The sequence below is a fragment of the Piliocolobus tephrosceles genome, chromosome 17 (assembly GCF_002776525.5).
Source record: "Piliocolobus tephrosceles isolate RC106 chromosome 17, ASM277652v3, whole genome shotgun sequence".
NCBI classification, from domain to species: domain Eukaryota; kingdom Metazoa; phylum Chordata; class Mammalia; order Primates; family Cercopithecidae; genus Piliocolobus; species Piliocolobus tephrosceles.
In genome coordinates this window covers 30,558,005-30,582,308 of record NC_045450.1, presented here as the reverse complement: position 1 = coordinate 30,582,308, position 24,304 = coordinate 30,558,005, and the positions used below count along the sequence as shown (strand labels likewise).

Here is a 24,304-nt window from a genome sequence, read left to right as displayed (position 1 = left end):
AGGCACATAGGTTAAGACTTCAACATAACTTCAATTTATGAATTTTGTGAGAGACAGTTAGCCCGTGACAACTTCCTATGTGGACAGTTATTGGAAGCCAGATTAAATTTTTGAATAATTGGTACTGAAAATATTTCAAAAGTAACATTTTAATAATTTTCAGGTCTATATAGTTAACCTTGAGCTACCTACTTTAAGATGTTGCTAAATCGGGCATGCTTTATTAAATAGGTATTTTATTTGTGATTACTGCATTGTTTATTTTTTTACACACTTAACAGATTTTAAATCAATTAAATAAATATACTGCATCTCCTTTATGGATAAATCATGTGCCCTGGAGACCCCAAAATCTTGATGACATTCTGTGAAGTTACACAAATGTATCTAAGGAAACATATCTGTTCTTGTTCTGATTTCAATTCTAAATAAAAATCCAATTTCAAAATCAAGAATTATTTTAATCTAGGAAACCTTAGAACTGTTACACATGTAAAGCCTTGTCTCTGAGAGCCTTTTCTCCTCACCACTGCACCACTCCACAAATCTTAGCTGGTGTGGCATGGCATTGCCCCCAATCACAAGAACCTAAGAGCTCAGCCCCAAGATCACCACCATCATGGGTTTGCTCAGCCTTCGGTCTGTGTGACTTCAGCTTCTGGGGTAGGTACAGGGCAATCAAAATGGATGAAGAAACACTTCAGCAAAGCAATCATGATTTTCCCACAAAACAGTGAAAAACTGTAATGTAAAATTAATCCAAACATAAATCTAACACCGTTCTGCATTTCTTGAACTTGGTTTTATATTTGCACAGTGTTCTTGGTCACCCACCAATATTTTCTGCGTCTTTCTGAATAACTTAATTATTAAGTTACTAAACCTGCTCTTTTGACCATAAGTCAACAGGATTGTGATTAGAAAATTCACATAGTACTCTGTGCAGGGCACCTGACAGTGTGGTGAGTGTAGTGCAATTAAAGATGGGATAGAAGTCTCTGACTTCTGAACTGGACTCAGGAGTTGTCAAAATCACCAGACAAGGCAGTGAAATGGTGTGGTCAGAACTGAGGAACGTCATTTCCTTGGAAAGTCTTACAAATATCTAAGCACTGCCTGAAGTCAACTGAGTACATTGCTCCATACACTTCCACAGAAATGGGTAACTGGCACCCATTCATTATGATCCATGTCATCTCTGTCTCTACTTCCCAGGCAGTGTCTCTGTCCCCCACCCAGAGCTTCAGGCTGTGTTTCCAGCTGCTGCTCTGCTTCTGCCATCGATGCTGCCTGCAGCGGCTGGGTCCCTTGCTGGATGGCACTGTGGGCAACCTGCATCCTTTCACAGGGCACATGGTTCTCGTGCCTTTACGGAGCAGGCATCTTGGCAAATAAATGCCTCAGTGCAGGAGCCACATGCAAGGCGTTTCCCTTCTGTGTCTTCTTTTGTGATCTTGAGGTGGGACTTGGGTTTGAAGGCTTTGTCACTCATGTGGCATGCAAACTCTTTTGTTAAACTGTGAACTCTCGGACAGTGCTTTAAGTAAATAATTTTCCACACAGCTCACAACTGTAGGGATTACATCCAGTGTGGGTGCATCGTATGTGTGTGTGTGTATCTTTTTTTGTTTTGAGATGGAGTCTCCCTCTGTCACCCAGCCTGGAGTGCAATGGCGTGATCTTGGCTTACTGCAAACTCCGCGTCCTGGGTTCAAACGATTCTCCTGCCTCAGCCTCCCAAATAACTGGGATTACAGACACCCACCACCACGCCTGGCTAAGTTTTGTATTTTTAGTAGAGATGGTGTTTCACCATGTTGGTCAGGCTGGTCTCAATTTCCTGATCTCGTGATCCGCCTGCCCTGGCCTCCCAAAGTGCTGTGATTATAGGTGTGACACACTGCACCCGGCCATGTGTATGTTTTGAGACGGAGTCTGACTCTGTCACCCAGGCTGGAGTGCAGTGGCAGGATCTATGCTCAATGCAACCTCCACCTCCTGGGCTCAAGTGATTCTCCTGCCTCAGCATCCCAAGTAGCTGGTATTTTAGACGTGTACCACTATGCCTGGCTAATTTTTATATTTTTGGTAGAGACGGGGTTTCATCATGTTGGCCAGGCTGGTCCCGAACTCCTGACCTCAAGTGATCCACCCACCTTGGCCTCCCAAAGTGCTGGTATTACAGACATAAGCCATCACACCCGGCCCCTAAGTGGATTTTTAGGCTTTCTTTCAGGTGGGCCTCTGTGGTGAAACCTTTGGTGCGGATTTCACAAACGGCTTGTCCGCTGTGTGGCATTTCTCAGCTTTATCCACTGCCTTCACAGGAAACGTTTTCCCGCACTCCTGGCCGACGTCGCTCCCTAGGTGACCATGCAGCAAATGCTCAGACCTCAGGACACTGGCAGCTGTTGTCCCGCCTGGTGTCAGCTCAGCCCGCACTCATTGCGTAGTTACACGTGAAGGCTCGAGGGGTCTGGAACCACTAATCTTTGAGCCCGGGGTCTCCATGGTTTCTACTTCCTGGCCCTAGCAATGGACTTTCTGAACTTTCTTGCTTTTTCAGAATTGCGTTTTGAACTTGAGTGTGGTCGTGGGTGACTCCCCGGCCTCCTGCCCTGGGGCGTGGTGCCTTTGTTCTGCGTCACCAAAAGTTTCGTTATCCTGATCCCAACTTCTTCCAGATCATCTTCCCGAGGCTCAGCAGCGTCTCCGCCAGTGCATGTGGGGCTCTCGCCCTCATTTCCCTTGTCCCTGGAGGTGGGGGCGTGCCCGAGTCCGTTTGCCTCCCTCCCTAGACAGAAGCTCCCCGCCACGATACCGGCAGGAAAGGGCCGACTTTCCTTCTGTAATCAGGTCTCGGGCACAGGCTGGGGCGGCTCTGAGCGCAGAGGGGACCCAGCCCTGCCGATTCCTCCCGACCTGCTAGCGCTCGGCCCTCCCCACTGTTTATATTCAAGATGATGAGAAAATAAATCTGTCAAGTAGATTAACCACCTCCTACCGCATGGATTCTGCCTTTATTTTCTTTGTATTGCAATATAATTTATACATCTTAAAATTCAATCTTTAAAGTGTACAGTTCAGTGGTTTTTAATATATTCTCAAAGTCATACCACTATCAGCATGATCTAACCCCAGAACATGTCCCTCACTCCCAAAAGAAATCTGTATCCCTTGCAGTTACTCTCTCCATCCCTTCTTCTTCCAGCTCTGGCAATGACTAATCTACTTTCTGTGTCTATGGAGTTGCCTCTTCTGGACATGTCATAGAAATGGAATCATACAATACATGGTCTTTAACTTCTTGTTTGATCTCTTAGCATAGTATTTTCAAGGCTCATTCATGTTGCAGCATGCAGCAGTGCTTCATAGCTTTTTATATTTGAATATTGCATTGTATGCACGGACCACTTTGTTTATCCGTTCATCTGTTGATGGACATTTGGATTATTTTCCCTTTTTGGCTATTGTGAATACAGCTGTTATGGTAATCATCATACGGTAAGTCCATTTAGCTTTTTGAGGAACTAGGCCTCCCAATCCCAAAATTACATGCAATAATTTAGTCTGATTTGGTTTTTTTGTTTATATATGACCACAACTTAGAAAAATGTTCACCAATTAAAAGAGGTGTAGACAACAGTTTTCTAATACATATTTCCCAGGTTCTATAATAGCTCAAGTCTCAGTCTGAGTGATGGTCCATTGACACTTCCCTGATTTCCTTCAGAAAAGCGATAAAGGCTTACTTCTAAAGCTAGCTAAAAACTAACCTCCCGAATTAAATCTGCCTTTCTGTGAAGGTTGGTTAGGTAACAAAGGCAAGGGCACTGCAGAAGTTACTGAAGTTTGGGTAGATAGCACAGGAAATCTGAGTGGAACACCACTGTAAGAATCCCATACACATAATAAGTCAGTAGGCCTTTATACAAATCCAAGAATTTTTAAAGGTTTTTAGCAAAAATGTAACTACACTTATTACCTATTAACTATCATCCCTCCCATGTGCATTTCACATACTAACTGCCATTTTGTGGTGGTGTGGTGGGTTTTTCCCGAGTTTTCTAAAATCTGTTTTAGGGACATTTCCTGCCCCACTCTGTAGGTCTTCCAGGATGTAAAGCCAGCTCACTCACTCTTCTGAAAGTGAGGTGCCAGGCCACCAAGCATGGGGTTTTTCAGCAGCACTCAGGGCATGGGGTCTGGCTTCTTCAAGTGCCAGGGACAGCTGGCCTTGGGTCAACAGTATCTGTGGCTGGTTTGCATGATTTGCTTCCCGAGTTTGATCGCTCCATTGTTTCCATTTTCATCCTCTCCAAGGATGAGATCTGGTGGCTGATACCTTGATATTAATAGCATTTTTTGCCCTTGTCTCAACCATGATGGCACCCATGGATTCAGCATATTCCTCAACATCCTTCAGGGGAAACTCCCTAATATCTGAGAGATGGCACTTGTTTCAGTAATAGCCATTACAATGTTTTCTGGCCCATGTTCTTTCAGCTCTTTATCCCACTTCTTCAAGATATGAAATGAATCCTGTTTGGGTAACATCATGCACTGTATCAGCTGTAGCCGATCCTCCATAGCATATGAACCAATGAATGAAACAGTTCCTGGCCAGCAGTGTCCCAGAGGAGGAACTTGTGAAGGTCATTTCTGCAAGGCGCAGTTTTGGTCACAAAAGATACCTCAATGGTAGGGCTGATGTTGTGGTCAAAGTAATCCTGGGCAAATTGACACACAATGCTTGATTTCGCAACACTGGTGTCCCCGAGAAGGCACACTTTGAACTCCTCTATTGCCATCATGTGCTGGCTGTCAGGCCAGCAGGGGCTCAGCAGCGTCCTCCTGGCTCCATCAGCATCTCCCACCTGGGCACCTCGCTGGTGCCGCCCAACTTTTCGTCTTCAAAGCCCTTTTTCTACTGCAGTTGCTTTTCCCAACAGCTGCACATTTATCCCAGGGAAGGACTCTGATTGGTCGTGGCTGAAGCATATGTCCACTCCTGGGCCAATCCCTCTGCCCCGGGTAATGAGATGCTATGATTGATTGTGTCTGCATCAGGTGCACCAAAAGGAGAGGTGCTGGGCAGTCACAAACAACAGCTGTTATAATCCACTACAGCCTGGATTGCAAGATCACGGGAACTTTCCTCTTTCATAGTTCCATAGGGTTGGACTCAGGAGACTTGGTTGGTCTCAGGAGACTAAAAGGGGAGTAGGGTTTTCTGTGTTTCTTTTTGTTAACTTAGGACTGGGATTTCTTTAGGGGTTGAGGGTCAGCCTCAGTTCTAGGTAGAGATGGCTGTCAATGTATGCATCACCTGGCATGTTAGCGAAGCTTTGAGAGTAAACAAAAAGTAAGAAGATTAAAAGAATATGTAAACTCAAAAAAAAAAAAAAAAAAAGAAAAAGAAAAGAAAGAGAAAGGAAATAAAATATGTAAAATTTGGAAGTTGAAAATCACATGGACAAGTGGGAACTGACTTGGTTCTCTCTACTGCTGGCTTAGGAGTCAGTTTTTTCTGTCTGTTGGGAAGGGCCAGGTGCAGGAATTGGCACTTTGAGGTACTTCTGGAAGTAGAGGTAAAGGTGAGATTTGAAAAAGCAGAAAATCGGATGGGCACGGTGGCTCAGGCCTGTAATCCCAACATTTTGGGAGGCCGAGGGGGCGTGGATCACCTGAGGTCAGGAGTTTGAGACCAGCCTGGCCAACATGATGAAACCCTGTCTCTACTAAAAATACAAAAAATTAGCCGGGTGTGGTGGCAGATGCCTGTAATCCCAGCTAATCAGGAGGCTGAGGCAGGAGAATCATTTGAAACCTGGGTGGCAGAGGTTGCAGTGAGCTGAGATCGAGCCACTGCACTCTAGCCTGGGCAACAAGAGCGCAACTCCGTCTCAAAAAAAAAGAAAAAAAAAGAAAAAAAAAAGAAAGTCTCTGGCCTGGCAAACACTAGGTATAGTAGGCCACAGGAGTGCTGTACTGAAATCAGGGTTATGTGAATGGCTCCTAGTTTTCTTCTCTCATTTTTCTTTCTTTCTTTCTTTTTTTTCCTTTTTTGTTAGACAGGGTCTCATCCTGTCACCCAGGCTAGAGTGCAGTGGTGCCATCTTTGCTCACTGCAACCTCCGTCTCCTGGGTTCAAACGATTCTCCTGTCTCAGCCTCCTGAGAAGCTGGGACTACAGGTGCCTGCCACCATACCCGCCTAATTTTTGTAGAGACTGGGTTCCTCCATGTTGCCCAGTCTGGTCTTGAACTCCTGAGCTCAAGTGATCCACCTGCCTTGGCCTCCCACAGTGCAGGGATTACAGGTGTGAGCCATTGCGCCTGATCCCTAGTATTCTTCTCATGCTCAGCTTCCAGGATGCCAACCGCCAGGTCTGTATTCTATGGGCAGAGGTTTGTAGAAATGTATTTTAGGTCTCCCTTCATGGTCGTTTCCCCAGAGATACTGTACAAATACTGGATGTTTCTAAAGTGAATGCCCAATGATTGACCTCTGGTAAACCTCGCAGTTGCTAAGCATCAGGGGATTGAGCCTCCAATCAGTGTGTTAGTGTCCTGACCTTTTAAATAGAGCAGACCGCTCAGGATCCCCAGACAGCTGAGGAATGCCTCTAATATGACAGAGATGAGTGCAACCCAGCATCTCCTCTGTCTGTCTTTCCTTCAGCAGCGCGGACCCCGGGGTCAGTTTCAGCCGAGGCGGCCAGGCTGGACTGCAGCAGCAGTGGCTGCCTAGGGGCGGAACCAGCTGCTGGGCCCCATTCTGGTGGCTCTGGGCACAAGCCAGGGGAGCGGGCACAGGCGGGCGGCAGAAGCTGCGCCGGGAGGGTCCGCTGGCTGGGCAGGGAGTGGTGCTCTGCAAACTCTGAGGTCCCTGGGTCTGAGCTCAGCAGCCTTGGCTGGCGCCCAAGCTGCAGCCGCGATTTGTATGGAGCTCTGCCCGCCAGAGTGTCCTCATGGGGGTTTCCCCAGGCGAGGCCTTCAGCATCTCAAGGTTCTCTAACTGCTGTGGTCTCAGTCATGTGTTCCCACGTGGGAATGCTGTCTTCACACGTGACTGGGGCTAGAGTAGCTGGAACTTCAGGATGCCTTCCCCTCCCAGGGAATGTCCTGAAAACTCTGCCAACTCCCACTGACGTGGGGCGGGAACGCAGGGCTGGTAACAAGCTGTCATCGATGTTTCTGACACGTGAGCCAGGCACATGCGCGCTGAGAACGGTTGGCTAGCCGTCGGTTGTGCGCACGCGCAGTGACGAGCTGTCAGAGGTCCGCACGCGCGGTCGGGCTTACGGGCTTTCGCTTGGCGCGGCCTGGCTGCTTGGCTTCGCTTGTTACTGGCTCTGACTTTGGAAGCCGCGGAGTTTCCTGGTTGGAGGTCGTGGCTGACCAGAGTGGCTTGGTCTTATTGGGCCCCTGAGGCTGTGATAGGCAGACTGGTGCTGAGGTGTCTCTGATAGCCTCCGCCATGAAGGGGCCCTGCGGCTGCTTCACCTGCTGGCGGTGCAGGGGGGGCGATGTCGAGGACGATGACAGCCCCTTCACCCAGCGCGGGTACAACATCCGAGAGAAACACCTCGGCAAGCTCCACAGAGCTGCCAGCCGGGGTGACGTCTCCAAGGTGGAGCGCATCCTTTCGCGCGGGAACGCTGACTTGGATGAGAGAGACAAGAAAAAGAGGTGACAGGAGCTGGGCCTGGGGGCGGGGGCTGGGAGGAGGCGGGGGTGTGGGAGAAGCCCCCACTTTTGGGGGGGGGGATGGGGGGGGGGGGGTGAGTCCTTCTGACCTCGGGGTCCTGGCTTTCCTGCCTTCACAGACTCCACAGCACCTGGCATGGGGAAACCATGGAGGGGTTAATTAAGTCTATACAGCACTTTATCTTTAATGGACACATTTCAAAACATATTTTTTTTTTTTTTTTTTTTTTTTATGAGACGGAATTTCGCTCTTTTTGCCCAGGCTGGAGTGCAGTGGCACGATCTTGGCTCACTGCCACCTCTGCCTCCCGGGTTCAAGCAATTCTCCTGTCTGAACATCTTGAGCAGCTGAGATTGTAGGTGCACGCTACCACGACCGGCTAATTTTTGTATTTTTAGTAGAGACGGGGTTTCACCATGTTGGCCAGGCTTGTCTCCAACTCCTGACCTCAGATGATCCGCCCACCTCGGCCTCCCAGAGTGCTGGGATTACAGGCCTGAGCCACTGCTCCCGGCCAACATGATGTTATATACTCTATAGACACGTGCATAAGGAGAGCAATAATTCCTATGACATTTCAATTTCTGGGCTAAAAATTCTTCAGATTATATCTAATATTTATTTTTATATAAATGTACACCTGTGTAAATACGTTCTTTACTGAAGAACCTTAGAAGGAAACTTTGAAGTGGGAAGTCGTTCCTGTTCTTGAGTAGGAAGATTCGTTTTTCTCGAGATGTCAGCTCTTTGTGTATCAACTTCACACAAACCAAATAAAAATATCAAAGTTTTAATATTTTACAGTTAAACTTGTCTGCGTTTTACTGTTGTGATGACATGAAAATATTTTTTGTAATGAGGTGAGAAAGACTGGCCTTTCTATATATCAAAATGTGCTATTAATTTCCACAAATTGTTTATTAACAGCTGAAAAGACAGGTAAATGAATGAAACAGAATAGAAGATCTAGAATTGCCCAAATATATGTAAGAATTTAGAGCTTGATAATGTTGACATTTTAGATTAGTAGGAAGGGTGAATTATTCATAAATGAAATGCCTGCTGTTTGGAGAAAACTAACTAGATTTTTATGTCGCAAAAATGAGTTCCCAATGAAATATAGATCAAACATTTTAAGTATACAAAATAAGGAAAGTACCAGAAGAAGACACACATGCCTATTTATACAGATACATTTTTATGTTGACAAAGACCTTCTTAAGAACTTCACAAGCAAGCATTCTGAAGGTTGATTTAGCAAAATAAAACTTAAAACACTCTGTAAATAAGAAAAAAAGACAACCTACTTGCAAAATATTTACAATACATACATATAACACACACACATGTAATACGTACACATCAGGTGAACAATGTATCTTCATATCTTCAACAATAAAATAATTCTAAATTTGGGCAAAGTACTTTTTTTGTAGATCCATAAGTGACATAGGAAAAAATATTTAGTGTTTCTTGCAAGAGAAGTAATTCATGTTAAAAAAGAAATAAAATACTGTTTCCTATCCACAAAGTTTGTGAAGATGAAGACAGTGGTACTTACACGGCTGCTTAAAGTTTAAGTTGCTGATGACTTTTCAGATAGAGAATTTGGTGATAAGCACCACATTTAAAAAACATATATGCCCTTCACTCATCAATTCCATTATACTGAAATATTTGCAAAAAATAGAGATACATCCAATTTGTTTTTCTCAGTACTGCTTAAAACCTCAATGTATTAAGAAGAACCCATATGGTGGATTTTAGAACTAAATTTCAGTGCATCCATAGGATGGAATAGTAGCTGTTGAAGGTGTGACTAGATACAGACTTATTTTGACATGTGAAGATGTACTTTGCTATACCAATTAAGAAAAAATTATTTTGAGTGTACGTACACATAGACTATGCTCTTGTTTTAGCTGAAAATGTGTACCAAATATGAATACATTTATTTCTGGGCATTTGTACTATAAGTAACTTTTTTTTCTTGTCTGTGATTTCTGCAATGAGCATGTATAAAAGTTATAGTAAAGGCTTATTATTAATGAAATAATCCTTGGGAAAAGAAGAATACACAAAACTTGCCTAGATAAAAATAATTTCTCACTTTCTATTATTTTATTTTTGTGGTTTGGTCTCTTCCAACCACGAAAACCATTTTTGTGGTTTTAGCCTCTTAAAAGAGGCTAACTTTTAGCCTCTTTTGGAGAAGGGGGAATCCTTTTATCTGTGCTTAAAGGTTTCATTATGAATACATTTTTATTACATACATGTATTTTTATTATATATAGATTTACTACATATATGCAAAAAATAGATTAAAAATTTTAGTTTAGTTGTGTCTTTATGAAAATAAGAAATAGCAAACATAAGTGAGTATTACTATTACAAAAGTATTGCTTTATTTTATGGGAGTTTTCTGTAAACACGTTGAACTCCCCAACTGTAATTTTCCATTGCTTTTTTAAATAAAAATAATTTTTTTTGAGACAGGCTCTCACCCAGGCTGGAGTGCAGTGGCACGATTATGGTTCACTACAGCCTCGACCTCCTGTGCTCAAGTGATCCTCTCCTCAGCCTCTGAGTAGCTGGGACTGCTGGTGTGTGCAACATACCTGGCTAATTTTTGTACTTTTTGTAGAGACAGGGTGTCGCCATGTTGTCCAGGCTGGTCGTAAACTCCTGGGCCCAAATAATCCTCCCACCTTGGCCTCCCAAAGAGCTGCAATTACAGACATGAGGCACCATGCACAGCCTTCATTCTTTCAATCAATTTATCCATCAAACAGAAGCTGGACACCTGTTATGTAGTACACATATTCTACTATCTTTCAGGACCCTTTCATCCTTAAAAACTTCATATTTACCTGCCTAGCTTGAACAAGCTGAGAGATTTAAAATTAGAGAATTAGAACTTAATCTCAATTTAAGCTTTTCCTTCCTCCTTTAAGCATTTCTGAAGGTGGAAAATAGCAAAATAGAATTTTTTTTTTTTTTTTTTTTTTTTTTGAGACCGAGTCTCCGTTGCCCAGCTGGAGTGCAGTGGCATAATCTTGGCTGATCTTGGCTCACTGCAACCTCCGCTGTCTGGGTTCAAGTGATTCTCTTGCCTCAGCCTCCTGGGTAGCTGGGATTACAGGCATATGCCACCACACTTGGCTAATTTTTGTATTTTTAGAAAAGACAGGACTTCACCATGTTGTCCAGCTTGGTTTTGAACTGCTCACCTCAGGTGATCTGCCTGCCTTGGCTTCCCAAAGTGCTGGGCTTACAGGCGTGAGCCATTGTGTCCGACCGCAAAATATAACTTTTAACTACTCTTTTGAAAGTTTATAACAGTCTTAAATGTGAATATTAATCATTGAAAGTGCCTGATTTACATCCATTCTATAAATCTAAATAGAAAATAAAATAAGTCATATGCTTTCATTTTAATTCTGAATTTCTTTTGGCTTAAAGTGTTTTTTTTTTGAATATCAAAGTAAGAATGAGTTTGTTTTAAACATTTGTTGTCATCTTTATTTTCAGTCCTCTTGTTCCATGGTACTTTTAAGAACTAAAATTTATTTAAATGACATTTATATGACTAGAATGGCCCTACATGTGTTGTATATACCAGTTCCACTTATTGCAAGGCACCATGGATTCTGTGATGCCCCATCATTTTATGTCTCAATAACAGAATTATTTATATGTTGCCAATTTTAGTTGTAATAAATCAAGAATTCTAAGTGGAATTCCAAAGTCAGAGATGTTAAAATATGAACAAGTGAGCAATTTAGAATGATCAAAATACAATGTTACCTCTAATTGTTAAACATACCTCAAAGAAGATATAATTGTATCATTTTACTTAACTAAAATCTTGTCTTTGTTAAGCAGTAGTATTAGTAATAATTGTAATATCTAACAAATACGGAACTGTTATTTGTGCTAGGAACTGTCTAAATACTTTGTACAGAGTCTCATGCAAGCATCACAATAGTGTCCTGTGAAACAGCCAGTATTTTTAACTCCATTTTATTAATGAGGAAATTGAAGCAAAAAAGGCTAAGCAGTAAGTGGGAAGTGACAGAGTTTGAAGTAGGATTCCAGTCCAAGTTGAACTGAATCCAAAGGCCAAGGTCTTTCTATTGAAATAGGCTGCTCTTTCATTAATGTAGTGAGTAATAAGAGGGAGTAAAAAGTGTGATTTCTTCACAAAAAATGAAATATTTGTTTGGAAGGCAGATAAATCACATGCTGCTCAATGTTTATAATTACATAGATGATTTTATGTTTTCAGATGATTTTATGTTTTCTGATAGTTTCCTAAAAATGTCGTCTCCCTCTCATAGGACTGCTCTGCATTTGGCCTGTGCCAACGGCCATCCAGAAGTGGTAGCTCTTCTGGTGGACAGAGGATGTCAACTTAATGTCTTTGACAACAAAAACATGACAGCTCTGCTAAAGGTACATAGTAGTCAGCGATTTCAGCATGAGATGGATTTGATACAAATACATAGAATAAAATAAAATAAAATTCATCTCGTTTAAACAGAACTCATTGGTGAAACTTGTGGAATGCTTATTTTGAACTCTAGAATTTACAATCTATTGCTTGGTCTAATACTGACAGGCAGTACAATGCCAGAAAGAGGAATGTGCGACTATTTTGCTAGAACTCGGTGCCGACCCAAACCCTCCAGATGTCTATGGCAATACTACCTTACACTATGCCATCTACAATGAGGATATCCCAATGACAAAAAAACTGCTTTTACACCATGCTGATATTGAATCAGCAAACAAGGTATAGATCAACCAACTTTAATTTCAAAATATTTGAAATGCATTTGTTTTAACATTGACTTATGTACAGGTCAGTTTTCCATATTTGGAAGCTCAAGCAAAACCTGCATAAAAATATTTGGAAATAACTTAATTATATAATGTTACTTTAAATATTGATATTTTTAAAGAGCCATTAGAGGGTACATCTTTTTAAATGTATTTATGGTAAAATTTTTGAAAACACTGAATTTGTAAAAGGTAATACTTTTAAATTTTTTCTTCCAAGTTTTTTTTTTTTTTTCTAATTACCCTGGAAAGTAAAATTTGCTCTGGAGATAGGCTTTATCTTAAAATGCCAAGAAAACTAACACATTTTAAATAAAAGAAATCTTGATGCTGTTGATAAATTCCTACATAGAGTAATATATATGAAAATGATTTAACTCTCAGTGGCAGGGCTTAAAAGGGAAAAATGGAAAGGGAAAGGAAAATGGAAAGGAGAGCAACCAGAAATATGCAGGCCAATTTGGAAATCAGGTACTTGAGGGAAAATACCAAGAAGAATTTTGTTGTTGTTGTTTGCTTTTTGTTTGTTTGTTTGTTTCCAGTTTATGTCTAGACAAGATTCTTTTCAGTTTTGGGGATAATAGTTTTCAGTTTGGGAGAGAGTTAATGAGTTGCACACTTGTTTAGAGATCAATTTTAGGAGGACCATGAGGAAATCGGATTGGCTCTGAATAGGTGGTGATGAATTGGGAAACCCTCAAGTAATTAACTGACTTATCCTGTGCTGGCAGAAACAGCCACCTAGATAAATGTCTAAACTCTGCTCTTGAATCTAGACTGTCTTGTGGGGAAGGTGGAAGATAAGGAGCTTATAAATAGCAAAGTCAAGTTGGATTTTGAGTTTACTAGTCCCTATTCTATTCCTACCCAAACAAATTATGTGCAGTTTTCAGTAAATGTAAAAGAGAGAGTAAAAACTCTCAGTAAATGTAAAACAGAGAGTAAAACTTCTCTTTTACTCTTTCCTCTTTTTGGCCAAATCCTCAAAGATGAAGGTAATTGGTCATGTGGTGAGAGATGATGGAAGTAATTGTCAATGGCACTAGTTCTCAGCTAGAACTGTGCATCACCGTAACCTAGGGAAATATAAAAAATTCTACAAAGCTAACCTCTCCTCTGATGATTTTGATATAGTAAATCTAATAAAACCTAGACATATATGTTTAAAAATATTTCCTTGGAGCCAGGCATGGTGAAACATGGCTACAGTTCCAGCTACTCAGGAGGCTGAGGTGGGGCTATTGCTTGAGCCCAGGAGTTTGAGTCTAGCCTGGACAACATAGTAAGACCCTGTCTCTGACTAAATAACAGCAAATTCCTCAAAATTCTGATACATGCCTGGTTAAGAATCACTGAAGAGATAAATATAATATGTAAATTGCCATCTCCAAAAACTCTTCTAGAGTTAAGAAATCTCTAGAAGAGTTGAAGTTTGATAGGTACTACTTCCTTTAAATCTCTCCTTTTCAATAATATTAGCCCATTTTTCTTTACTTTGTGGTTGGGAAGCTAAAAGAACTATTATTGGCAATATCTATCAGCTTACAGAATAACACCTTTTCCTTCCCACCATTAATTCTTTACTGCCATTCAGAGGGTCTTTATACATTTGCTATGGGTAGTCTTTCTTTTTTAAAATGGTTTTGAGACAGGATCTTGCTCTGTCACCTAGGCTGGAGTGCAGTGGCACAATCACAGCTCAGTGCAGCTTCAACCTCCTGGAACTCAAGTGATCCTCCTACCTCAGCCTCCTGAGAAGCTGAGACTATAGACATGCACCATCATGCCCAGCCAATTTTTAAACTTTTTGTAGATACAGCATTTCACTATATTGCCCAGGCTGGTCTCAACCTCTGGGCTGCTTCAAGCAGTCCTTCTGCCTCAGCTTCCAAAAGTACTGGGATTACAGGCATGAGCTAGTGCACTCAGCCTGGGCAGTATTTCACTAAATGGAGGGTGACCTCTTCAGGACTTCACATCTCTTTGTTACCATTCAGGTGATTAGTCCAATCAATCTTTATTACAAGTGGAGTTTCCTCAATTAGAATTGTAGCAAGTTCTAAACCTTTTGTTGTGGTTGAAGCTGCATTATGGGCTACATCAGTATGTCTGTTCATAGAATTTTGGCATAATCAGGATGATAGTTTTAAACTCTGAAAACCATGAAATTACTAAGAGTACAGATATAAATTCTTTTTTTTTTTGAGATGGAGTTTCGCTCTTGTCGCCCAGGCTGGAGTGCAGTGGCATGATCTTGGCTCACTGCAACCCCTGCCTCCCTGGTTCAACAGATTCTCCTGCCTCAGCCTCCTGAATAGCTGGGATTACAGGTGCCTGCCACCATGCCCAGCTAATTTTTTGTATTTTCAGTAGAGACAGGGTTTCACCATATTGGATAGGCTGGTCTTGAATTCCTGCCCTCAGGTGATCCGCCCGCCTCGGCCTCCCAAAGTGATGGGATTACAGGCGTCGGCCATGACGCTAGGCCATAAATTCTTTTAATCATTTAGTTTCAGCATTCCTATGAACTAAATATCTATTTGGCTAACAATCTCAGAAAACTACTTACTAATAGATTTTAAATGAATAAATGCTAGAAAAATTAATGAAGTGGGTGGTATGAGTCTTAGTAGCAAATTTTATTACATGTTGGGGACTGTTTTTTTGGTAAAACATCCAAAACTAAAGAAAGAAAATATTTTACATGCAAACACTTGCTTTCTGCACAACCATTTGGCAACACATCCACGGCAAGTTTAAAAATGCAGGCACTACAGTCTAATTGTGGTCCATAGGTATGTTTCACTTGCTTTTGTAAATTATGTCAACATGTAAAATTGCGGAGACTCATATACAAATCTGGATTTTAGGTTTCTCTTAAGAATCAAATCTGGTGTCCCTTGAGCCCACATCACTGTTCGGTCTGATGTGCAGAGGTTACCCCTTTCTATGAGGCCTGTGTTCTCTAGTTTGCTGTGGTGTCCACCTAGGTACCTCACTTAGGTCACCCCCTTTGCCCTTGTAAGCATTTGACAACTCTGGTCTTACAGTATATTTTGATAAAGATGTCAAGGCTTTCAAGACAGTTTCTATTTGTTTATAATATATAACCTATATTTTATATGAATCCCTTAGCACCAGAGTTGAATTTTAAAATTTAGAAGTTTTAAAAAAACCTGCTAAATTCTATATTCTTTTTTTTATGGTAAATATTCTTTGTATTTAACTCTTATTTTTTATATTTGCCATAACCACCTTTGCATTAGCATGCCTTTAAGCCTTTCTAGGTTATTCCTGGCTGTAACTGGTTGTGTACCCATCTGGTAAAGTAAACATTCTTTGCAATGCAGCTTAAGAAACACTTGTCTAGACGCAATAGTTTAGATCATTAATAAAAACCCTTGAAGCTTTTACTAATATGTCTTAAGATTTGGGAATATAGAGATGAAAGATAAAGCCACTGCCCTCAAGAAGCTCTTGGTTTACATGGAAAACAATAAAATCGTTACAATATACTATGCTAAGTGCTGTGACAGAAGCAAAGACTATTGGAACTGGTGTTGAAGTGAGTTTTGGAGATGACCAGAGTTCATGTGGTGAGGCGGAGGAAGAGGGGTTTTTCCAAGGGAAGGAACAGCACACAGGAAAGCAAAGAATAATAAAAAGGAAGGGACTTACTTACTTACATAAATATAAGGTTTTCAGTTCAGTTGAGAAATATGTAATGTTGTGAATTATCAGTTGCTCTTGCTGTTTTACAGGATGAACTCACACCATTTTTGCTAGCTGTGCATGAACAAAAAGAGCAAATGGTAGATTTTTTAAGAAAGCAAAAAGAAAATTTAACTGCAGCTAAGTTTGAAAGGTACAGTGATTAGTTCTTTTTTTAAAACCTGACTGATACTCTACAATGATAACAGTCTCTCTAGTTAGAAATATTAGATTAAGAAGAAGATTAACTTGTAATTATTGTGATATAGTAAAAGATGTCAACACAAATCATCTGTTAAATAGAAAAACAATTATTTGGGCTGGGCAACATAGAGAACAGTATGTAGTAGAATTCATCTTCTCTTATTATATTGACTGGGGTTTGTTATTTGTAATGTGATGTTTTTGGTCATGTGACCTGACCAAAGTGTTTTTATATTGGTTTTATTAGTTGTATGAAGTGTGGATTTTAACTTTAATATACTTTAAGATTTAATAAATATTGAACTTCTTAACCCTTTTATAGTATTTTTTAATCTCTGCTTCTTATAAGCTCTTCCTTTAAACATGCTGTGTTAGACATAAATAGGAGTTGAAAATCATTTGTTCTTCTAGATGACTCTTTAAGTTGCTTTCTTTGAAAAATAGTAATGTTAAGCTACCCCTACGTGGCTGTTAATTGCTATTACCAGATACTGTGGGTTCATTAGCTTTTTCTATTTTATTTCTAGTGTATTTTGATGTTTTTATTTTATTTATTTATTTAGGCAGAGTCTGACTCTGTCGCCCAGGCTGGAGTGCAGTGGCGCGGTCTCATCTCACTGTAACCTCCACCTCCAGGGTTCAAGGGATTCTCCTGCTTTAGCCTCCTGAGTAGCTGGGACTACAGGCATGTGCCACCATGCCCAGCTAATTTTTTGTATTTTTAGTAGAGATGGGGTTTTACCATGTTAGCAAGGATGGTCTTGAACTCGTGACCTCAGGTGATCCACCCGCCTCAGGCTCCCAAAGTGCTGGCATTACAGGCGTGAGCCACCGCACCCGACCCTGATGTTTTTATTTCTAATTGCTATGGGTGGAGGAAGAAAATACAGCTTTAAATGAGTAGCTTTTTTTTTTTTTTTCTAATGAAGACAAGCCATAGGTGGGTGAAAAAGAGAAAAGAGCTAGGCTTTAGATTCACACAAGACTGGGTTTAAGTCCTAGCTTTCTCACTTGCTAGGTGTGTGACCTAGGAACATTACTTATCACCAAATATGTTTTTCTATATGAAAAGGAGGATAATAATATATCCTTCAAGGGTGGTTGTGTGGAAGAAAGATTTTATATGTATATGTATATATAGCATTTAATTCAGTGCCTAGCACATGTATATGGGCATCATTAACTGAAACATCATTAATTGTTGTTTCCTGCCTGCAGATGGCTCTTACTTATCTGACCCCTAGCTGATTTTGAATTACAATATATCTGTCTTTAAATCTTTGCCTACATTACATAAGTGATCTCAGCAAAGTTTCTTGCTCATCAAAGGACTTTAAGTTAGCAACTTCTATGATGTAATACCCTAATGGGACAAGAGGCTTTTTTTTTTTTTTTTTTTAAAGCATTGGTGGTAATTTATGAAGAGGAACACTTGAGCACCCAAGATGCTTATGTTTGTTAGTACATGTAAATGTTTAATTCTACATGGACAGGCAAAATATTAAATTGGTAAAGGATACCAAATTAGCTTTTTAAATAACTTTCTTAAAGTTCCTAAGAAAGAATTTATCTCTCTGGTGTTTTAAAACAGCCCTCGTTCTTGTTGTACATTGTGAATCAGCAAGTATAGTCAGTATTCTTCTTCAGCAAAATGCTGATGTGTTTTCCCAAGATATGTCTAGATGGGCTGCAGAAGATTATGCCATTTTTAGTCCTTTTAGTAGGCAAGTTTTTACATTAGAAAGCTAGTTTACACTACATTGAGGTTTAAAATAATTATAGCTCTTGCATCCTATACATCAGGTGAGATTTTATATTTTAATTCAGGTTGTTTTGGAGTGACAGTGAGTTAGTCCACTTTATCAACCAGAAATCAGGCAAAAGGCTAGACTGGTTAGAAGTATCAGTGGGTTTAGAATTCTTTATCTGAGGACTTTTGAGATCTTTAACTTAGAGATTCCAACATTGTCCCTTTTACTCCAAGTATAGCCACATGCACAGGATAAAAATAGTGCCACATCTCTCATTTCTCTAATTAATTATTTGGGTGTTGAAATGTTCAGTTTAGCAGAAAATCTCATACTGTCTTTTAAGGGCTATCTCCTATTCCCTCCTCCTTTAATTTTTCAAGAACCTAAGGGGTTTCTAAGTCCAAGAAGGATAAAATCACACTCTTTTACCAGTCAGAAGGAAGGGAAGAAAAGGACATTCTAATCATTCTGCTGTTTCCATTGATTCTTTTCCTACATTATTGCCATTAAAAGGGGTTCTGCCATCTGTTAATGCTTGACTTTTCCCACCAGGATTCGCTTACTAATTCAGAGCCCTCAGTTTTCATAGTGATTCATACATAGACTTCATAGCTATAACTTTTTAAGTTCACATACATATATGCTCAGCTATTGTTCCCAAAGCACCAGCATCCTGCTCTGACAGCTGGGCATCCTAGCTTTAGCCACACACATAGTGAGAAAATTGACCAACCTTCCCCCACACTCAAAACCTTATGTGGAGCCCACATCTTAGCCTAGACTTAGCTGAGGCCTTCATGGTAAGTTATCCTTTGAGGCCCTTGTTTGTCTTTTCTCTATTAAATGTTAGTTGAGATTGTTCTAAACTGTCAAAGAGGTTAAATAATGTTGCAGAAAGAGAACAGTGTTTTCTTACTCCATTGTTACCAGATCTGTACTCTGAGGTTCCTTTATATGCTGGTTAGCGTATTTTCTTAGGGAGTGGAAGGTTCTATATTATCCTTCCCCAGAGCAGTGGCGCCAATTTCTCTGTTTTCTTTTTTTTTTTTTTTTCAATTTGTGGTTTTATCTTCAAGTGATCTGATTTCCATAATAATGAAAATCTCCCAAGTTACTTGCATTTCTTTCTTTCTTTCTTTTATTTATTTATTTATTTATTTTTGTGAGATGGAGTCTTACTCTGTTGCCCAGGCTGGAGTGCAATGGTGTGATCTTGGCTCACTGCAACTTCTGCCTCCCGGGTTCAAGCAATTCTCTCACCTCAGCCTCCCAAGTAGCTGGGATTACAGGCGTGTGCCACCACACCTGGGTAATTTTTGTATTTTTAGTAGAGACGAGGTTTCACCATGTTTGCCAGGCTGGTCTTGAACTCCTGACCTCAAGTGATCCACCTGCCTCAGCCTTCCAAAGTGCTGGGATTACAGGCATGAGCCACCGTGCTGGGCCTAATTACTTGCAATTCTACCTCAAGTTTTAAAAATATTTTCATATTCTACCTCACAGGAAGCCATTCAACAGAATTATCTGAATCTCAAGTATGTTTATTGGGTTTATCAGAGCTAAGTCTCATCCATGACTCATGAGTATTCACGTGTAAAGCAGGGTTTTGTGCTTGCTTCAGCAGCGCACATAGTAACACTGGAATAATACAGAGAAAGTTAGCATTGCTCCTGCATAAGGCTGACACACAAATTCATGAAGTGGTTCATATTTTGTGCAGTCCCTGGAAGGTCATTTCACAATTTTCTGACTAGCTCCAAGGAGACAGCGTGAGTCAAAGCAAAATGGTTGGCACTTAATATTGAAATTGTGATTTTCACTACAAAAATATTCACATACAGTGATCTATGGAATGAGAATGGAGCTGAGTAAAACACGGGATATTGTGTGCAAATATATTGTTAGTATGTATCTCAGAAATGAGAAAATGTCAACTTGCATCTCCTTCATGGAACTTACAAAAGGAGTTTTATCTTTTACGTCAGTTGGAGGTGAACATGGAGATTAAGCATCATTCTAACAAAGATCTACTGGTTCAGAGTTTGAGTCTGTGAAGAAGGAATAGTAGTCGAAGGCAGGTCTTGATATCTATTAGTTTTTTGCCTTTGGTATGATTGATGAGTTCAGTAACAGTAGACAATTATGTTATCTAATTTAGTGAGATAATAGGTTTATAAATAAATGTAGTCACAAACCATGAAATATATGAGATGCCCTAAATTCTAAGCCACAAAGAGTAGAACACCTAATAAACAAAATTAGGACTCAATAACATTTCCCAAATACCACAACATTTCAATATTAGAACCTACAAAAAATACACATTGGATTTTTTTTGCAGTTCTAAGATAGTTTCACCAATAATAAAGTTCAAGAACAAATTATTTCATTGCTTCACTATTTTTCTGAGCATTCAAAATATGTTATCTCACTAAATTTTTATAACAACCTATTAAAATAAGACAGCAAAATTCTCACTTTTTAGAAGAACACATTGAACCTAACAAAAGCAACTTATCCAAGAACTAGTAGCTTTTGGTTATGGAGCTCGGGCTTATTCTGAGTTAAGACACTTTCCATTATGTCAGGCTAATGCAAGTTAATTTACTGAACTATACTGCCTTCAGTTCATGAGTACTTCATGTTATTTTTTTTCTTCTTTAATTAGAAGCTTAAAGAGAAGTTTGTAGAGCTTACAAATTAGAAGTGTATGGGATAATTAAAATTCTAAAATTAACACTGATATCATTTGAAATACTCTAAGAATTTAATATTTTTGGTAATTATTTTTATATCAGTTTTTAAATAGTAATTTTACTTATTACGTTTTTAGACATAGCGTTCACCAACTAATGTCTGAATACAAAGAAAACGAGACACCTAGAAATCCTCAAAATAGCAATCCAGGTAAGACTTCTGGTAGTAAATTACTCTTGGTGGTCTTACCATAGATTAACAAATAAGAGTTAGGAAGTTTTAATCACCAAAGAGTAGTTTAAAAGCTTACTATGTAAATTGCATGTATACATATACCCACACATACATATATACACACACATATACACATATATGTGTGTGTTTTAAATTTCTTCTTAGTAGGTTAGATTTCAGAATTATTTAAAAAGTTACGTGTAGATAATTCATAATCTCAAACAGTATTATCTGAAAGGAATCATTTCTTTAATCGTAGTCCCTAAAAACTTATATGATATTTTTTGTATAAATAAGAAAAAGGATTTTTAAGTTAGTATGTGGTATGTTTTATTTATAGTCTCATTATAGCAAACTGGATGTGTTATGAAATTGGAGCTTCTATTTAATTTTTAAAATAAATGGTTTTCATTGCTGGGCATGGTGTGGCTCATGCCTGTAATCCTAGCACTTTGGGAGGCCGAGGCGGGCTGATCTCCTGAGTTCGAGAGTTCGAGACCAGCTTGACCAACATGGAGAAACCCTGTCTCTGCTAACAATACAAAGTTAGCCATGCATGGTGGCGCATGTCTGTAATCCCAGCTACTCGGGAGGCTAAGGCAGGAGAATTGCTTGAGCCTGGGAGGCGGAGGTTACCGTGAGCCGAGATCACGCCATTGCACTCCAGCCTGGGCAGCAAGAGCAAAACTCCATCTCAAAAAAAAAAAAAAAAAAAAAAAGGCTTTTATTTAGTAAATAAATGTCAATTACCGTTGACCTTTGAACAACATAGGATTTAGCGGTACTGACCCCGTGTGCAGCTGAAAACCTGTGTGTAACTTTTGATTCCCCCCAAAATTAGCTGCTACTAATAGATGATTATTGACCAGGAGCCTTATTCATAACATAAACAGTCAGCGAAGACATTTGGTATGTTACGTGTGTTACTATACTCTATTCTTACAAGAAAGCAAGCTAGAGAAAAATGGTTATTAAGAAAATCATAAGGAATAAAAATATATGTACTATTTATTATGTGGAAGTGGAAGTGGGTCATCCTCCTGGTCTCCAACTTGAATAGGCTGAGGAGAAGAAGAAAGGAGATTGGTCTTGCTGTCTCAGGTGGCAGAGGTAGAAGAAAATCTGCATATAATTAGACTGCTGCAAGTTAAACTCCTGTTGTTCAAAGGTCAACTGTATTACATAGTGATTTATGTCGCTAAAAAAAGTAACTTTTTAAAACTGGGACCTCAACAATACCTTTCTAGTACCATAAACAAAAGTCAATAAGAACTATAAAACTTATCCAGTGTGCACTAATACTAATAGAAAATTATTTTTTAAAGATACCAAGTGTAGAAGTCAGAAAAGCAATTTCTTGTTGAAAAGCACAGGTCATGTTTCATATTCTTATACCAACAAGGTCTCACTTATTGACTTCATTCTTCCTAATTTGAAATTGAATGAGATACATTTACTTCATTAGAACAAGATCAGTTCTTCTCTCCACTAGTTAATTGTCATGATAACAGTAATTTTGTTAGAACAAAATACTCTTTTACCAGTAGCCAAAAGGTTATTGTAATGAATACCCAAATAGTCCAACTCTAGGCTCAACAAATTATAATAAAAGTATAAAAGTGCTTCGCAATAACAAAAATGCTACTATGCTACCTAAATGTGACACCAAATACATTATACAGTCTGAACTGTGTGAGGACACTTTTAATTTAGTACATATCAATTGAAGAACTTTTACAAGTTAGATTTTGCAAGCTACAGGTGACAAACACGTAGTCTTGGTCTTTAAGGTGCTCATAATAGACTGCAGCTGTCCTTATTTCATATCTGTGTGTTTTTTCAAGATTTTTTTTTTTTTTTTGAGACGGAGTCTTGCACTGTCACCCAGGCTGGAGTACAGTGGCACAATCTTGGCTCACTGCAACCTCTGCCTTTTGGATTCAAGCAGTTCTCCCTGCCTTAGCCTCCTGAGGAGCTAGGATTATAGGCGCCCACCACCATGCCCAGCTAATTTTTTTTGTATTTCTAGTAGAGATGGGGTTTCACCATGTTGACCAGATGTCTCGAACTCCTGACCTCAGGTGATTCACCTACCTCGGCCTCCCAAAGTGTTGGGATTACAGGTGTGAGCCACCACACCTGGCCAATAATTTTCAAATAAAATATTTTTATTCATTTATACACTTGTCCATTTAATGAATAAACTATCAAGAGTGTTTTAGGGAGTAAGCTTCTTTTTTTTCATGTTACAGAATACAAACATTTAAAAATACAGTCAGGGGCTGGGTGTGGTGGCTGAGGCCTGTAATCCCAGCACTTTGGGAGGCCAAGGTGGGCGGATCACCTGAGGTCAGGAGTTGGAGACCAGCCTGGTCAACATGGCGAAACCCTGTCTCTACTAAAAATACAAAAATTAGCCAGGTGTGGTGGTACACGCCTGTAATCCCAGCTACTTGGGAGGCTGAGGCAGGAGAATTGCGTGAATCCAGGAGACGGAGGTTGCAGTGAGCCGAGATCACACCACTGTATTCCAGCCTGGGCAACAGAGAGAGACTCTGCCTCAAAACAAAACAAAACAAAACAAAACAAAACAAAATACAGTCAGGGCTGGGCATGGTCACACATACCTATAATCCCAACACTTTGGGAGGCTGAGGCAAAATGATTGCTTGAGCCTAGGAATTTGAGACCAGTTTGAGTAACACAGTGAGACCTCAACTCTACTAAAAATAAAAATCAAGAAATGAAAAATTTAGCTGGGCATTGTGGCATGCATCTGTAGTCCCAGCTACTTGGGAGGCTGCACTCCAGCCTGGGCAATGGAGCAAGACCATCTCAAAAAACAAAACAAAAACAAAACAGTCAGGAGCTTGTTATGATCATTTTCATTTATATTATTTGCTACTTCATTCAGTGCCTACTACTATGTGCTGGATGCTGTCTGGAAGTGTGTAATGATCATTTATTATGTTAAATATGTGTTAGACATTTGAAGTATGTGGTGAGGAATGAAAGCTGTCAAAAAGTGGGTAGGATTTCAGGTAAGCATGCAGAAGGGGTAGAACTTTTCTAGGTAAAGAGGCAGAAGAATGATGTGGGCAGAAGGAACATCTAACAAGTTTGTATGTTTGGCAGAAGGAACATCTAACAAG

At 40.0% G+C, this 24,304-nt stretch overlaps 1 protein-coding gene, 1 non-coding gene and 1 pseudogene across 2 annotated transcripts in view; 2 read left to right on the top strand and 1 right to left on the bottom strand.

Moving 5' to 3' along the window:
* Window positions 1-4,309: 4,309 nt before the first annotated feature.
* LOC111528263 lies at window positions 4,310-4,814 on the bottom strand (annotated as a pseudogene).
* A 2,668-nt stretch (window positions 4,815-7,482) lies between these two features.
* The window catches only part of LOC111528264 (putative ankyrin repeat domain-containing protein 26-like protein), a 45,922-nt gene continuing 29,100 nt past the window's right edge, over window positions 7,483-24,304 (top strand). The window contains exons 1-5 of the mRNA XM_031934442.1: window positions 7,483-7,694; window positions 12,054-12,168; window positions 12,335-12,508; window positions 16,317-16,420; window positions 21,061-21,128. Of these exons, the coding sequence (XP_031790302.1) occupies window positions 7,483-7,694; window positions 12,054-12,168; window positions 12,335-12,508; window positions 16,317-16,420; window positions 21,061-21,128 (673 nt within the window). The remainder of the gene's footprint in view (window positions 7,695-12,053; window positions 12,169-12,334; window positions 12,509-16,316; window positions 16,421-21,060; window positions 21,129-24,304) is intronic.
* On the top strand, window positions 19,830-19,936 carry LOC111528266. The gene has a single exon (XR_002726921.1). It is a non-coding gene; the product is annotated as a U6 spliceosomal RNA (small nuclear RNA).